The 14514-nt window shown below is 58.5% G+C and overlaps 1 protein-coding gene, 1 long non-coding RNA gene and 1 other non-coding gene across 3 annotated transcripts; 2 read left to right on the top strand and 1 right to left on the bottom strand.

The window, feature by feature from the left end:
* The first annotated feature begins 117 nt into the window (after nucleotides 1–117).
* Nucleotides 118–787, top strand: LOC115504290. The gene is made up of 2 exons (XR_003965645.1): nucleotides 118–436; nucleotides 664–787. It is a non-coding gene; the product is annotated as an uncharacterized LOC115504290 (long non-coding RNA).
* Nucleotides 477–559, top strand: LOC115504639. Its single transcript, XR_003965743.1, has one exon. It is a non-coding gene; the product is annotated as a small nucleolar RNA SNORD60 (small nucleolar RNA).
* Nucleotides 788–1213: 426 nt separating the features above from the next.
* RAB26 (RAB26, member RAS oncogene family) lies at nucleotides 1214–6568 on the bottom strand. The gene is made up of 9 exons (XM_030301146.1): nucleotides 6340–6568; nucleotides 5170–5280; nucleotides 3320–3361; nucleotides 3165–3231; nucleotides 2908–2960; nucleotides 2507–2572; nucleotides 2345–2401; nucleotides 2167–2243; nucleotides 1214–2071 (listed from the first exon to the last, which is right to left on the bottom strand). Exons 1-9 carry the CDS (start codon nucleotides 6529–6531, stop codon nucleotides 1969–1971), a joined length of 768 nt encoding a protein of 255 aa, XP_030157006.1. The 5' UTR covers nucleotides 6532–6568; the 3' UTR covers nucleotides 1214–1968.
* Nucleotides 6569–14514: the final 7946 nt, after the last annotated feature.

Here is a 14514-nt window from a genome sequence, read left to right as displayed (position 1 = left end):
AGAATCACTCTATGTTGCAGATCGGAGTCTGATTGGTTCTGTGCATCTGTCGCTCACAGTTAAGTTCCAAGGCCTCTGCTAAAGGGAGAAGCTTCGCGAGTCTGGTTCAGGAGACCGGGGGCGGGTACTTCCGGCATGATTGCCCAATCGCAGAGGTGGGGCACTTTCTATAAAAGCTTCAGCCTCGGGCGCGTGCTTTCTTTTGGGAATCCAGTGGCGGCCGTGGGCGCTTGTCTGTGCGGTCGCTGCGAGTCCACGTTAGGGGAGGATCTGGGCCCCGAATGGGGCTGAGGGGTCCTCCAGGGCCATCATCCGCCGGGGCTCCGCCTCTGTCTTCAGCGTTGTACGCGTTCCTTGCTCCGCCCGCCTCCCCCCCCCCCCCAACCCGTCCGGTTCTGTTGGGAAGGTGCGACCCCAGACCGACTTCTCTCCGCAGGTAAGCCTGGGCCGGGCTTGGTTTCCCCTATGCAGCTTGGAGCCTGTGATGAATTGCTTTCGTTTCTGACACCTCGTATGAAAACTGCATGTGCAGTCTGATTATTTTGCAAGACTGAGGCTTCAGGGTGCGCCCCCTTGACAGGAGGGGCTGGTGTGAAAACATCTCCAAAAAATCGGGGTAGCGGGCTTCTGTCTACATTTCGGCTCTGTGTGTCTGACTTTTAGGGCGGTCGGTGACGTGGTTGGAGACCGTGGACGTAAATGAACGTCAGCCCGGGGCCTGGTGGTAAGGCGGGAGTCCACGTCCGTATCTGCGGCGCTTAACAATAAAGCAGAGGTGGTGAGTTGATGGGAGCGCAAGTGTCTTTATTTTCACATGCGTTTGCTCCCCAGAGGACTCCGCGGGAGGACTGGCTCGTTCCGTGGCAGTCTTGGGAAAGGGTAGAGAAAGATGGATGTTCACACGGTGACCTTTCAACTATTGGGATGCCTTCTCGGTTTTTTTGCCTGTAAGAGCAGAAATCCCGGGGCGGAGCGGGGGTCTTTGTCTTAAGCAGGTGAGGAACTCTTCCTCCTCACCGGCCACAGAGCACTGTTTTCTGTTTCGTTGGGTCTTGCAGAGGGAAGTGGACATCAACCACCCAACCACCTAGGTTCCCCGTGCTCCCTAGACAGCAGCCCTAGTTGAGGGTACTACCCTCTTAGCGTTGTCTTCAACCCGTACTTTGCCGAGGGCGCAAAGAAGGGGATTTCTTGTAACAGAAGAGACCGGCAGTCCAGAAAACACAACTTTATTCACCAGAACTGAAAACAAAGACTCTTAACCCAAAGACCTATGAGCTGGAGCACACTGCCAGCCTCCTGGCTTGACCTCACTCTGCACAGGCCTCAGCTGGGCTGGCAGTTCTAGTTTCCCTGACGGTTTCTGATTTCCCACTTGCCGTTCGTGTATTAGAAAGCCGCAAACTTGGCGTCCTCCGGGCGACACGAGAGGAAGACCCTGCTGATGTTTGACCCAGAGTCTCTGAGTGTGTGGGCTGGCAGCTTTGGTCCTTGGGGCACAGATGCATGATTGGATGTGCAGCGAAGCCCTCTGCCCCAGGCACGGACAGGAGTCCGGCCTTTCCCTGCCTGGGCAGCGGGTGCCGCTGAAGACATGGCTTTTGGGGGGTTAGGCACTGTACACGTGGCGCTGGCACCGGGGTCCAGCCTTGAAGCTGGGCGCGTCCAGGAGAGGGCAGCAGAGTGCCGTGGCAGCAAGACCAGGCTCCCCGCATGGGCTTTGCATTGTGGGGTGTCTCCTGTACGGGAGGCCGTTGCTTCTCCATCAAGGCCTTGGGGGCAAGGCCCTGAGTCGGGCTGCAGACCCACTGGCTCCGTGAAGCCTGTTGGAACTGAGGCTCTAGGGAAAGACGAGGCTCTGTCTGGGAGTCCCAGAAACGGCCGCCCTCGAGTTGACTGCCAGGTGACCCTCTGTCCAGCCTTGCAGGGGCCTCCCAGAGGATGTGCAGTGGCAGTGCCCAGTCAGGTTCAGGGTCTGCAGCAGGAGGCCCCTCGGCCCTCCCTCTTGACGTAGTCGTGCAGCCGGAAGCGAGGCTCACTGGGGACCTTCATGGAGCGCTGCTTCAACTCCCTGTGGGGCAGAAGGGACCATGGGACAGCTTCCTCCACCGACAGAGATTCAGACTCTGGGTCTGGAGGATCTTCCTGATGACTACCAGCACTTACTTTGCTACGGCTGTGAAGGCCAAGTCTACGTTGAGGCCTGTCTTGGCGCTGGTCTCCATGAAGGGCAGCCCGTACTCCTGCAAACAGCTGCTGCCAGCCAGGTGGCAGCCTGGTGGAGATAGCCCAGGCCCTGCAACCCCAGGGACGCTCCCCGGACACCCACCCCACCCCGGCTCACCTTAGCCAACTTCTCCCCATCCTCCCTTTTCACCACACGCTCCTGGGCAGAGTCCACCTGGCATGGGGGGGGTGGGTCTTGGTGAGAGCTGGCCCAGGGCTTACCCTGCCACCCCTGCCCCCATACAGAGCCACGGTGGACAGGATGGGCTGGGGTGCCCACCTTGTTCCCCAGCAGCATGAGCACCACGTCATGTTGGGCGTAATCCTGGATCTCCGTCAGCCAGGCCTGTGGGGGAAAAGCTGAGACCAGGCTGGAGGCTGGCACTCTGCTCGCCCCTTGCCCCTCCAGGCCTCACTGCTTGGGGTGCCTGTTGGGCTCTGGCTAATAGGAAGGCCCAGAAATCGAGGTCCCTGGGTCCTGTTGAGGCACCCTCGACAAGCACCTTACCCAAGGTGTTGGACTGACAGAGCTGGAAGGTGCTCGGACTCCCTTCAGCTCACACTCCACCTGAGCCACCAGAGGGGCCGTCTCCCTGCCGCCGGTAGGGTCCTTAGCCCCCTGGGACCCTAATGCCATCACGGCCTGTTCCTGCCACCACCACCAGGAAGGAAACCACTGACCTGGATATTGTCAAAGGAGGCCTTGTTGGTGACATCATAGAGCAGCAGCAGTGCTGGGGGCAGAGGACGAGTGAGGACACCTCCAGGGCCCACCACAGCTTCCTGTCACCCACACCCACACGCATCACAGCCTCCACACTTCCTGCCATGCTCCTGCCCAGGGCACCCTCCTCCGTGCAGAAGCCAGGGAAACCTGACACCCGCGAGAGCACAGCCTCTGACTCCCCGGGACTGGCATCCCCCACCCACAAGCTCACCATGAGCATCGCGGTAGTAGGCGTGGGTGACGCTCCGGAACCGCTCCTGGCCAGCTGTGTCCCAGATCTGGAGTGACAGGCACAGGGCCGCCAGTTTCTCCTGGGTGTTCACCACCCTCAACCCTCTGCCCCCCGCTGCTCCCCACACCACTCACCTGCAGCTTCACCTTCATGCCATCCACATCCAGAACTTTGTTCTGAAATAACAACCAGCCCGGTCCAGCAACCAACAGCTAGAACACTGCTGCCCTCCGGTGGGGAGCTCCCAGTTTCCCCCCTCACCGCGCCTCCTGCACCTCCCCCTGGTGAGCCCCTCCTGGTAGCCCACTCCCACCCTGGAGGCCCAGCACCTGCTCCACCAGCTCCCTGCCCTTGAAGGTGACTTAGACCACCCACCTGGTCAGTCACTGAGTCCTGTTGCTCCCGCCTCCCCCCACTCCCTTCCCTCTGCCAGCACCCCTCCAGCCCGGCCTGGCTGCCCACTTCCCCCTGTGCCTAGCCATAGCCAGCTTCCTAGTTTAAGAGCCAGCAGCCCCCTGAGGGCGGGTCCCAGCACAGTAACCACAGAGCCTGAAACTGCCTGGTACACGGTGGGTGCTCATTAAATGTTTGCTGGCCGGTAGTGGTTCCTAGCCGGACCTTCCCGGTGCAGGGCTAGTGGCAGGGAAAGACCCAACCCCACGGTTCCCATCTGCTGTGGTGGGGGTGGGGGCCCCTGGCAGCTGGAACACCACCGCCCCCCTCTTCCCCAAGCTCCTGCTGTCAGGGTGCTTCTGGGTCTCCAAGGAACCAATGGCACAGCCATCTGCTGGGCTGAGGCGGGGGGGGGGGGGGGAAGGGGGGACTGGGAAGGACACCCTGCCTTCACTGGCACCCTGAACAGGGGTGTGAACCAAACAGCCTCACCTCCCTCGCCACCTGCCCCAGAGCCAAGAGGGAGGTGAGAAGGGGGGAGATGGGTCCAAAACAGGCCAAGGACCATCTGTCCAGGGTCAGAGCTGCCCCCTTTCGGCACCTGAACCCTTACTTCATCTCAGAAGACTTGAGGGGACCTGGACCCTCAAGCAGGGTAACCCATGGCTCCCCAGACTGGGAGGAGCCCCCTTTCCTGTTCCCAGAATGGGCCTCCCTCCCAGCCTCCCACCAACTGGGTCTAATTAAAGGGTGAGAAAAAATGCAAATTTGGGATTTGTCTAGAACACACCAGCACCTTGGCAAGGCAAGAATTTAGACTGGTGACTCGAGGTGGGGGCTGGAATGCTGCCACCCGCCAGGCCTAAGGCCGCAGCCCTCAACGTCGCCTGCTGACTCCACAGGCTGCTAAAGGTGCCAGGTGGGGGGAAATGAGAGGGATTTGAAGTCCAGGGGCACTTCCCTTCCCCCCAGAAAACCCCAGGACACCCCTCCCGCTGGGGGCAACCTGGGAGGGGGCTCTCGAAGAGGGGGGAGCAGCCAGGCGGCAGCACTTCCCATGAGCCTCCTCACCCAAGGGCAGGGACCCGCCCCTGCTCCCAGAGGGGGTACGGTACGTGCTCCACACCACCTGTCTTCCTAGGTCCTTTAGCAGGCTTCCTGGCACCTCTGTACAGAAGGACAGTGATGTTCGCCTTCCAAGTGAACATGGGCCTTGAGTGTCCTCTGTCAGCCATCACCCGGGGGGTGGGAAGGCACCACGGCCCACCTACCCTGAGGCACAGAGGTAGCTCCAGGCACAGGGGTGCTCTCCCTGCTTCAGTCAGATGCAGCCCTCACCTGTCTTCAGGACCCTTAGGGGGTCAGGAGGTGTAGTTTGGTGGGTAAGGCATCCCACCTCAACCACCTGGGCCCTGAGAGCCGGGTGGTCCAGACAGGAGCTCGAGCTCCACCCTATGAGCCTGTTGGTGTCACTGGGGTGACGGAGAAACCAGCTGCCCAGGGGTGTTGTGACAGCCCGGTGAGCTGGTGTCAGGGGCCCAGGGCATGGCTGGGCCAGCTCAGTGCTTAGGACGTGAGCTTCCACTCTCACCCGGAAGTCGATGCCCACAGTGGAGATGAAGGTCCCTGCCAGGAAAGCCCCGTCCTTGAAGCGCACGAGTAAGCAGGTCTTCCCCACGCCTGAGTCCCCCACCAGCATGACCTGGGGCGAACAGGAGGGTCAGAGGTGTTAGGGACAGAGGGGACCAAGGTGCTGGCCCACCCAGAGGGGTGTCTGGCCTTCCCTGCGCTGGCCTGGCCAGGAGTGGAGGAACCGGTCTCAGGCTCACAGGTTCGGCAGGACTTGGGGGAGACATAGCAGCTATGGTGGCTGCCAGCCTAGACCTCCAGGCTCCCACCTCCAGAAGGTTCTGTCCCCTCTTGAACAGTGGCCCAATTCAACCAGTGAGGAGTGGGGGCAGCTGCCTCCATCCAGGGTCCTACCCAACCCACCCCCAGACCCTGGACATCATGCTTGATCTGGAAGGAAAGCATGTGGGGCTTGGTGGGGAGCCGAGTCTGGGGATTGGTAGCTGGAGACCTTCTGAAAGGCCTGCAGGGGTCTCTGTGCCAGGGGCTTCTTCCCATGCCAGTAAGACTCTGGAGGAATTTGCCACATGGGGGTCAGATCTTGGTGTGATGAGGGGCCTGGGTCAGGTCTGTGGAGCAGGAGGGGCAGTCAGGCCTCCCCCCTCCTCCCCTCCCCCAGCCTGCTGCCCAAGGCTCCAAACCCAAAGACAGTCCTGACAACCCCTCCACGATTCACAAGCTCCTGCCGAGGGCTGAAGAAGGCTCTAGTGCTCCCTACCCAACTGGCAAACCTCTTCTTAATCTCCCCCGTCCTCCAAAAAGAGAAGACCCACAGACCCTGGGGGTGCGGAAGGCAGCATATGGGAAATGGTGAGACTGGGCCCCGCGCGGGGGCGGGGGCGGGGGCGGTGTCATTCGGGACCCGGGACGGAGCACCTGCCAGGTCTGGGACCCTTTGTCCAGCCCTGCCAGCTGTGGCGTTAGGGGGCAGACCTTGCCAGCTGTTGGGTATCTGAAATCCGGGTCTGAAGGCTGTGTGTGTATGCCATGCACCGTGCCAGCTGCTGGATGCCGCTCCGGCGGGCTCCCCGCCGAGGGTCCGCGGGGCCCTGCATCCCCTCCCCGACCTCTCCCGGCTCGGCTCGGGCGGAGCGCCACCTGCTGCGCTCGCCTGGGGCGGGGGCCGGCTCACCTTGAAGGCGACGTCGTAGAAGTCGCCGCCGCCAAGCGAGGGCCGGCCGGGCTGCGGGGGTCCGTTGGGCCGCGCCTGGGGGCCGGGGCGTGCAGTCCCTGGGCGCGCCGGCCGGGACCCGTCGGCCGCATGCAGCGCGGAGGCAGCGGGCCCGCTGGCCCCCTTCCTCTTGGGGGTCTTCTTCCTGGACATGACGGGCGGGCGCTCAGGGAGCTCCCGCTGCAGCCGCCGCGCCCCGGGCCGCTCTGCTGCCCGCGCCCGCCGAGCGCGACACGGACCCGAACCCGTCCCGCGGCGGCGGCGGCGGCGGCGGCGGCGGCGACGGCGGCGGCATCGCGGGCGCCAGGCTCCCCGCAGCCCCGCCCCCGCGCCCCACAGCCCGCAGCCACTCAGGCCCGGCCTCCCCACGCCGCCGCCAATGGCCGCGCTGGGGCGGGGGCATGCAAATGAGCCGGCCGCCCTGGGGCGGGGTCACGAGGCGCGGGCACTGCCCTATAGGTGCTCCGGGTGGGCTCGCGTCCGCCCGGTGCGTGCAGCTCCCGCCCTGCCCCAGGCCCTGCGACCTCACTCCGTGGCCACCTCCGTGAGGCGGTGGGTCTGGGTGAGGCGGGATCCTGTCGTTTTCCCGCTTGTACACCCCCCCCCCACGCCCTGCTCGTTGCCCAGTGACCCTCACTGGACGGCCTCTGGGCCTGGGACGAGAGGATTGCCCGAGAAGGGGGCGCTGAGGCAGTGGGACTGCATGGGGTGGACACCCTGGGTTTCTGTCCCTTCTCAGCCGGAGATGCCACCTGGTCTGCTGCGCCCTCACTTCTGCCCTTAGGGCAGGCAAACAAACCCGGGGTGGGGGGCTCCCAGTGCTCTGGGCTCATCTGACAGCTGGTTACCAGAGGCAGGACACAGCTAGCACTTGAGAGCCGCAGGGCGCCCTCCCCCGCAGCTTCTGCCCGCTGGGCTGAAGCCTCAGGACCCTTGGGTAAAGGGAAATCCACCTTAGGGCAGTAGCAAGCCCTCTGAGGGGTCTTTTCCCTGGGGCTCTGCCCTCAGGGGTCTGGGAGGAGAAGGGGCTAGGAGGTTCCTCCCCCAGAATGTGGCTAGCCCCTTGCCCTTCTGGTGCCAGGTTCTGGCCCCAAGGGGGCCAAGTGCTGACTGTCCAAATCCCATGCTAGGCCCTGGCAGACCGGCCTCCAGAGCCTGACACCTCCTCTCCACCTGAACTGTCTGTCTCCATCCAAGAGTCTCTGGGTTTTGAGAATGAGGCTGAGACAGTCATGGAATCCCAGGAGCAGTGAGCCAACATGCCCCTCACCTAGGGCTTGGGGGCAGCGGGTGTAGGCACAAAGGCATTTCTTCGGGGATCAGCCTTTGCTCCATACCACTCTGGGAGCTGGAGGGTTGGCCTGGCTGTCCCCTAAGATGTGACAGCTGACACATGGACCCTAGGTCCTTCAGAGGCCTGAGCCCTCTCAGCTGGCAGGTCCCAGAGCCCAAATAATTATAATGGACAGAAGATGCCTCTAGGGCTCAGAGATCGGGGACAACACAACAGAGTGATTTCCCAAGAGGGGCTGGCAAGGCCCTTCACGGGAGAGGCTGTGGAAATCGCCCTTTCCCGAGTGTCACTGTGTGCCAGGCACAAGTTATCCTCAAACCTATCCTGTGAAGTGAGTGGTGCTAGGATCCCCAATGTTCAGATGGGAAAACTGAGGCCCAGAGACGGAAAGGGAGCTGTCCAAAATCACCAGGCTAGAAAGTGACAGAGCCGGGGTTTGTACCTAACTCCTTGGCTCCAGAGAACATACACTGCCCCTTGGCAGGGTTGGCCCAGGATTCTCTGGAGACCCATCCCTCAGGGCCCTGGCAGAGCCGGGGGACAAGCCTGAGGAAGCCCTCTGAGGGCCTACTCTCTTGTCTCACTCCTTTTCTTCCAGGCCAATGCAGCAGATGTGTGGGCAGTGGGGCTTGGGGTGGGAGTGTGGAGCTCCCACTGCTGGGGCCCTGGGGATTCCAGGTGACCTACCCTCCATGAGGCCAACTTCAGGGTAGCCGCCCCAGGGTCTCAGCCAGTGCCCACTAAGCCCAGGATCCAGGGCGACCAGAAAGGAGTCTGGGGTGCCCGAGGGGTGGGGGCTGTAGGTAAGGCAGCCTGAGTCGAGGGTGGGGCTAATGCTAATGGGGTAATGGGAAGAGGGAAGGTAGCAGGCACTTTGGAGAGACTGGGGGGCCAGGAGGGGCGGGAAGCTGAAAACAGCAGAAGGGAAAGACTTGACCTTGTAACCTTTAGAATCAATCAGAGTATGTATATGTAAAAACCCAGGTCTCCGGTTTGTTTTGAAGAGAGAGTTTGAGGTCCCTGGACCACAGCATCCCTCCTGCCACTCTTGCCTTCCAGCAGTCCTCCTAATCTTTGATCATTATGTCCCTTGGTTCCTCTGTTCGCCATCTGTCTCATTCCCCGGAATGAAGTTCTCTGGGTACAGGAAGCAGCTTGTCTTGGTCACTGCCATATTCCTGGCAGCTGGCTCCAGGCCTCAATAAACTATTATTAAATTCGTGAAAGAAATATGAGTTAGAAACGGGCCCCACTTCGGGAGGACACGTCATTGCCAGCAAGGATTTAAGGCAGAAGGTACCTCCGTGTGCAGTGAGGCAGGACTAGTGTTACCGAGTAGTGAGAGCAGGGCCTTGTGGAGGAGGGGCATTTGCTCCAGGCTCGGAAGGTTGAACAGGAGTCCGGCAGGAGAGGACACAGAGAAACTTGCCAGGTAGAGGAGTGAATACGTATAAGCTCAGAGTGCCAGTGGGTGGGCTTTTGGAGAGGAGGCCACAGTGTCGTGTCCGGATGCTTGGAGAAAATCTCACCGGTAACATAGGAGGGGGCTAGATTCGCAAGTGAATGTGAAAGTTCAGCCTAGGGGCTTGGAAATTGTTCGGCGAGAAGTAGGGAGCCATGCACAGTTGCTGAGCAAAGCAACAGAGGACTTTGCTACAGGAGTGCGGGAGGTAAAGTGGAGGGGGTGCAGGGTGCCGCCTGTAGAAGGGGAGATGAGTTGGAAAGGGGTCGCAGGAACCCAGGGTGGGGGGAGTCAGCCCCTGGGGGAGAGGCAGCATAGCGCTGAGGTACGCTAAGGGGCGAGTTCTCTGCCACCCCTCCCGATCAGGAGGGAAGGCCTCGGTCTCCTGCCTTTGGGTCTGTGATTGCTCTGACCAGTACCTATGGCTGAAGTGGCCCTGTGTCCGTTTCTGGACCCAGACCTTCTAGACTAGCAGCTCCTACATCCCTTCTCCTGGAACACTCACTCCTGGGCCCCAGCTGACATACCGTGAGAAAGCCCAAGCAGCCTTGTGAAGAATTCCGGGTGGAAAGGAACTCACTTGCTGCCCGTGGAGGATAGGAGTTGTCCTGGCAACGAGCGCTTAGTTCTGGTGGGTTCCATGCGGAGCAGGGATAAGCTGACCCCACTGAGCCCTGCCCAAACTGCATTTGGGGGATTTTTGTTCCACAGCAATAGATAACTAGAACAGGCTGCCAGCCAGGGGAAGGAAGGGGGCCAGTTTGGTGGGAAAGGTCAGCAGGGTGGCCTTGACCGGACTTGGGGAAGCCCAGACTGTTGGGATCTTCAGGCCTGCAAAGACCTCTGGGCCTCCAGGGCAGGTCCCTGAGGCGGGGTGTGGCGCTGAGGTGAGTGCTGAGGCTGAGCTAGAGTGCGGAGTGAAGGAAGGGTGCCTGTGGGCCTAACCCTCCTCGCAGGGGGCTGGTTCTGCTGGCCAGAGAGGGTGGACACATATCTGTGTCTCGGCAAAGGGAGAGAGCAATCCCAGATATGTTCCCGCCTCACTCCTGGATCCTCCCTCCAGCACCCCGTGGCGGCCTGGGTTCCTGATGCCTTCTTGTGCCCGGGCCTCCAGCTCCGGCAGGCTGCCCTCTGACTTGCCCTTCTGGCTGTCCGGACCCTCTGTCATGGAGTGACGTGTGCCATGAGTACCCAGACACAACAACTCTCTGGGACCCACGGCCTGAGGCAATCCCTCTCTGGAGCCCCATTTTCCAAGCCGGCCAGCCTTACCGACACATTCTGCTGACCCACGGGGCCATGATCCTGGAGCCAGGCAGTCTTCCTCGTCCTTCCAGGCACTGCTTGGAGCCCCCTCCTCCAGGCAGGCAGCCTTCCAGGCTCCTCCCACCCCCACTCCTTGCTCTACAGACACGCTGTGGACACACGTTTGCTCCCCACGGGTCCCTCAGGAGGCTGCATGGCCTCCGCACCAGCCTCTGAGCTTCCTGAGGACGGCACCCGTCCTGTCTCCACCAAGCACTCAATGAACAGGTCTGTGACTGAGCAGGACAGGGCTGGACTGGACCTCAGGGGTCTTGTATTCAGTGGGGGGGGGGAGTGGCAGCACTCCCAGGTCTCATGTCCCCAGAGCCCCTCCCCAGAAGTGAGTCCTAGAGAACTGAGCTGCCCGTGATCTCAGGGAGGGGACCCTGGCTGGGGACGGTGCCAGAAGGCAGAGGCCCCGGATCCCTGGCTGGCTGCGGGCCCCGGGGCACGTGGTGTCCTGAACCTGCACCCTTCTGCCTGGAATGAGGGGGCGAGAGGAGCTGATCTCTGAGGTCCCTTCCAGCTCAAACACCTAATGTTCTATGAAATCCACGTGAGCGTTGCCATGGAGACGGCAGAGAGGAACTGTAGCAGCTCCCCCCAGAAGACAGAAGAGAGAGTCACCCCAGGAAGCGGCTGATGTCAGAGGTGTGCTCGCCCCCTCCCCCCAGTGCCCAGGTGCACAGGGGCCACGCTGAGCCCCTGCTCCCTCCTGCTCCCGCGAGGCTGAGAGGAGACACCCCGCCTGCGGCACTCGGCACTCACCTGGGTTGCACCGAGGCCCTCCCGGACAGGACAGGACAGGTGGTAAGGGGTGGGTGTCCGCCCGTTGGGGCAGGGACTATTGTGTGAGGGCTGGAGCAGTGGGTGGTTTCCCTGCAAGCCTGACTGCCCTCTGGCATCCCTTCCCCCCCGTGGCTCAGGTACTCAGACCTGAGTGCTCTTGGCGGTCCGTCTCGGGATGCTGCTGCTCGGTCCGACTCTGCACTCAAGCCCCGGGCAGGTGAGACCTCTGTCTGGAGGAGCACAGGACAGCCCCCCACTCCAGGCTCTCCGGGCAACCTTTGAGTGCTGTGCTGGGGAGGCAGAGGTATAAAGGAATAAAACGGATACCTGTGTAGCCATGACAACTGTAGCAGTCCGAGCACCGGCTGCGCCTGGTGTGGGCCAGTGATGCACTCGCCTCGTCTCTCCTTTTCTCCTTAATTATGAAAGTGATCTGTGACTTCCGCCCACGAGAAATAAAAGTGCTTGGGGCGCCCGGGTGGCTCAGTTGGTTGGCTGTCCCACTTCGGCTCAGGTCATGATCTCGCGGTCCGTGAGTTCGAGCCCCGCGTCGAGCTCTGCGCTGCCAGCTCAGACCCTGGAGCCTGCTTCGTATTCTGTGTCTCCCTCTCTCTCTGCCCCCCCCCATTCACGCTCTGTCTCTCTCTATAAAAAATTAACATTAAAAAATTAAGGAAAAAAAATAAGAAATAAAAGTGCTTGTTCTCCCCAAACCGTTATTAGGTCTGGCAGTGGCGACCGTGTCAGTCTCCCACAAAAATGTAGGAGAGGTAACAAAGGTCTATAGCAGGTCAACGTGGTACCACCACAAAACAGCTCAAATTTGTTCTATTCTGCTTGGGAGGCCACGGTGAATGGAGATATGAAGCTGACGGGGCTCAGGGAGCTAAAGCAAGTCTGGGTTCTTCTGGGGAGGATCCTTGCGTCTTCAGCTTGCTCTCCTTGGCTCGTGGCCACCTTCTTCCAGCTCCCCTTTCCAGAGCCACCCGGCCTTCCTACTGCCATCAAATCTCCCATTACAGGGACCGTTGTGATCACATTTAGGCCCCCTCTGGCTAATCCAGGACAACCCTTCATCTTAAGACCCTTAACTCAATCACAGCTGCGAGGTCTCTTTTGCCAGGTGAGGCCCCGTTCACAGGCTCTGAGCACCAGGACCCGCATCTCTCTGGGATCCACTGCTCAGCTCCCTCAGCACCATCCACGTTTTGTAGTTTGCGGTTTTGTGTGAAACAAAGGTTCTGTGGTGGACACAGACCTGAAAATCACCGGACAACGGATCCCTTTTTCTGTACTATCTTAATCCAGTTTGTTTAGGCATACAAATTATGCTATACCGAATACGTTGCGTTACACATAAATATGCACTGAATTTACTGGGATGTGCCCATGTCCTCTAAGAGTACACATAAAATCACATCAGATCACATATCTGATCTGTCCACATTTGATGGGATTTTCCCATAAACAGATCTGGATTAAGTGTCTTCTCCCCTCCCCTACCCCATGGCTCTGCTACGTTTTCGATTTCTTCCTTTATGATCGGTCTATTTGAACTTTTTATTTCTTCTTGAGTCAGTTTTAATAGTTTGTCTTGTTCTAGCATATAATGATCCTATCGAGATTTCAAAAGTTTATGAACAATTGCACATATATTTCTTTTATAATTTTTACTTCTATTTCTGTGAATAGTCCTGTGTTCTTAACCTTAATGCTCCGTATTTTGTTTTTATCTCTCTTGCAGTCACACTTGCCAGCAGACTCTTTTTAAAAATCTCAGTGGCTTTATACATTAAAAATAGCTCTCTTTGTTTTATTGATCCATTCTACTCTTTCTTCTAAGGTAATTTATACTCTTAGGGCACCTGGCTGGCTCAGCCGGTAGAGCACGCGACTCAGTCTCAGGGCTGTGAGTTCGAGCCCCACCTTGGGTGTCGAGATTATTTAAATAAATAAACCTTAAAAAAGAAAATGTACAATCTGGTAAGTTTTTACATACGTATACACCCATGAAACCATGACTGCAATTAATACAAAGAAGGAATCTGTCGCTTCTACGTTTACCTTTCTTTTTTAATTAAAAAAATCATCTTAAGTTTTATTTATTTTGAGAGAGAGAGAGAGAGAGAGAGAGAGAGAGCATGAGCAGGGGAGGGGCAGAGAAAGAGGGAGACAGAGAATCCCAAGCAGGCTCTGTGCTGTCGATGAGGAGCCTGATGCGGGGCTCAAACCGGCAAACCGTGAGATCATGACCTGAGCCAAAACCAAGAGTCAGATGCTTAACCGACTGAGCCACCCAGGGGCCCCTACATTTATCTTTCAATTACCTGGCTTGTCAGGGTGTCCTGCCTTGTCCCAAGATCCTCTGCAGACGGCTCTTCAGGCCTCACCTCAGGTAGATGTCCTTGTGTTTGGGTGGGCTGAGGGGAGCCTGTACTGTACTAAACATATATTTAGTATGCCTCCTCGTCACGAGAATCCTTGTTCTGTAGCAGGGAAATGTAACAAAATTTACATGTATTATGATCACCCATGTGCTGGGTCTTACTTGATTAATAATGCTTATTCTTGGGGCGCCTGGGTGGCGCAGTCGGTTAAGCGTCCGACTTCAGCCAGGTCACGACCTCGCGGTCCGTGAGTTCGAGCCCCGCGTCAGGCTCTGGGCTGATGGCTCGGAGCCTGGAGCCTGTTTCCGATTCTGTGTCTCCCTCTCTCTCTGCCCCTCCCCCGTTCATGCTCTGTCTCTCTCTGTCCCAAAAATAAATAAACGTTGAAAAAAAAATTTAAAAAAAATAATGCTTATTCTGATTAATACATTGATCCACTATTTCCTTTTGTAATTCTTTCCTGGGCTGATTAGGTTTTCTTGTGTACTCCTCCCCGCCCCCCACCCCAGTTTTCCCTTTTACGCTAACAGCTATCATTAACTTCATTAAAAACCTTAAAGGGCACCTGGCTGGCTCAGTTGGAAGAGCCTGCAGCGCCTTGATCTTGGGGTTGTGAGTTCAAGCCCCACATTTGGTGTAGCGATTACTTAAATAAAATTTTAAAAACTTAAAAAAAAAAAACTACCTGAAAATCTAAGTTTTATCAATAAAGAATTGTCAGGGCACCTGGGTGGCTCAGTTGGTTAAGTATCAATGCTTGGTTTGGGCTTAGGTCATGATTTCACGGGTTCCTGGGTTCAAGCCCCATGCTGGGCTTTGTGCTGACAGCTTGGAGCTTGCTTGGGATTCTCTCTCTCTCTCTCTCTCTCTCTCTGCCCCTCCCCCACCTCAAAAATCAA

This window comes from Lynx canadensis, chromosome E3, assembly GCF_007474595.2.
Source record: "Lynx canadensis isolate LIC74 chromosome E3, mLynCan4.pri.v2, whole genome shotgun sequence".
NCBI classification, from domain to species: domain Eukaryota; kingdom Metazoa; phylum Chordata; class Mammalia; order Carnivora; family Felidae; genus Lynx; species Lynx canadensis.
This window is presented reverse-complemented; position numbering and strand designations above follow the sequence as displayed.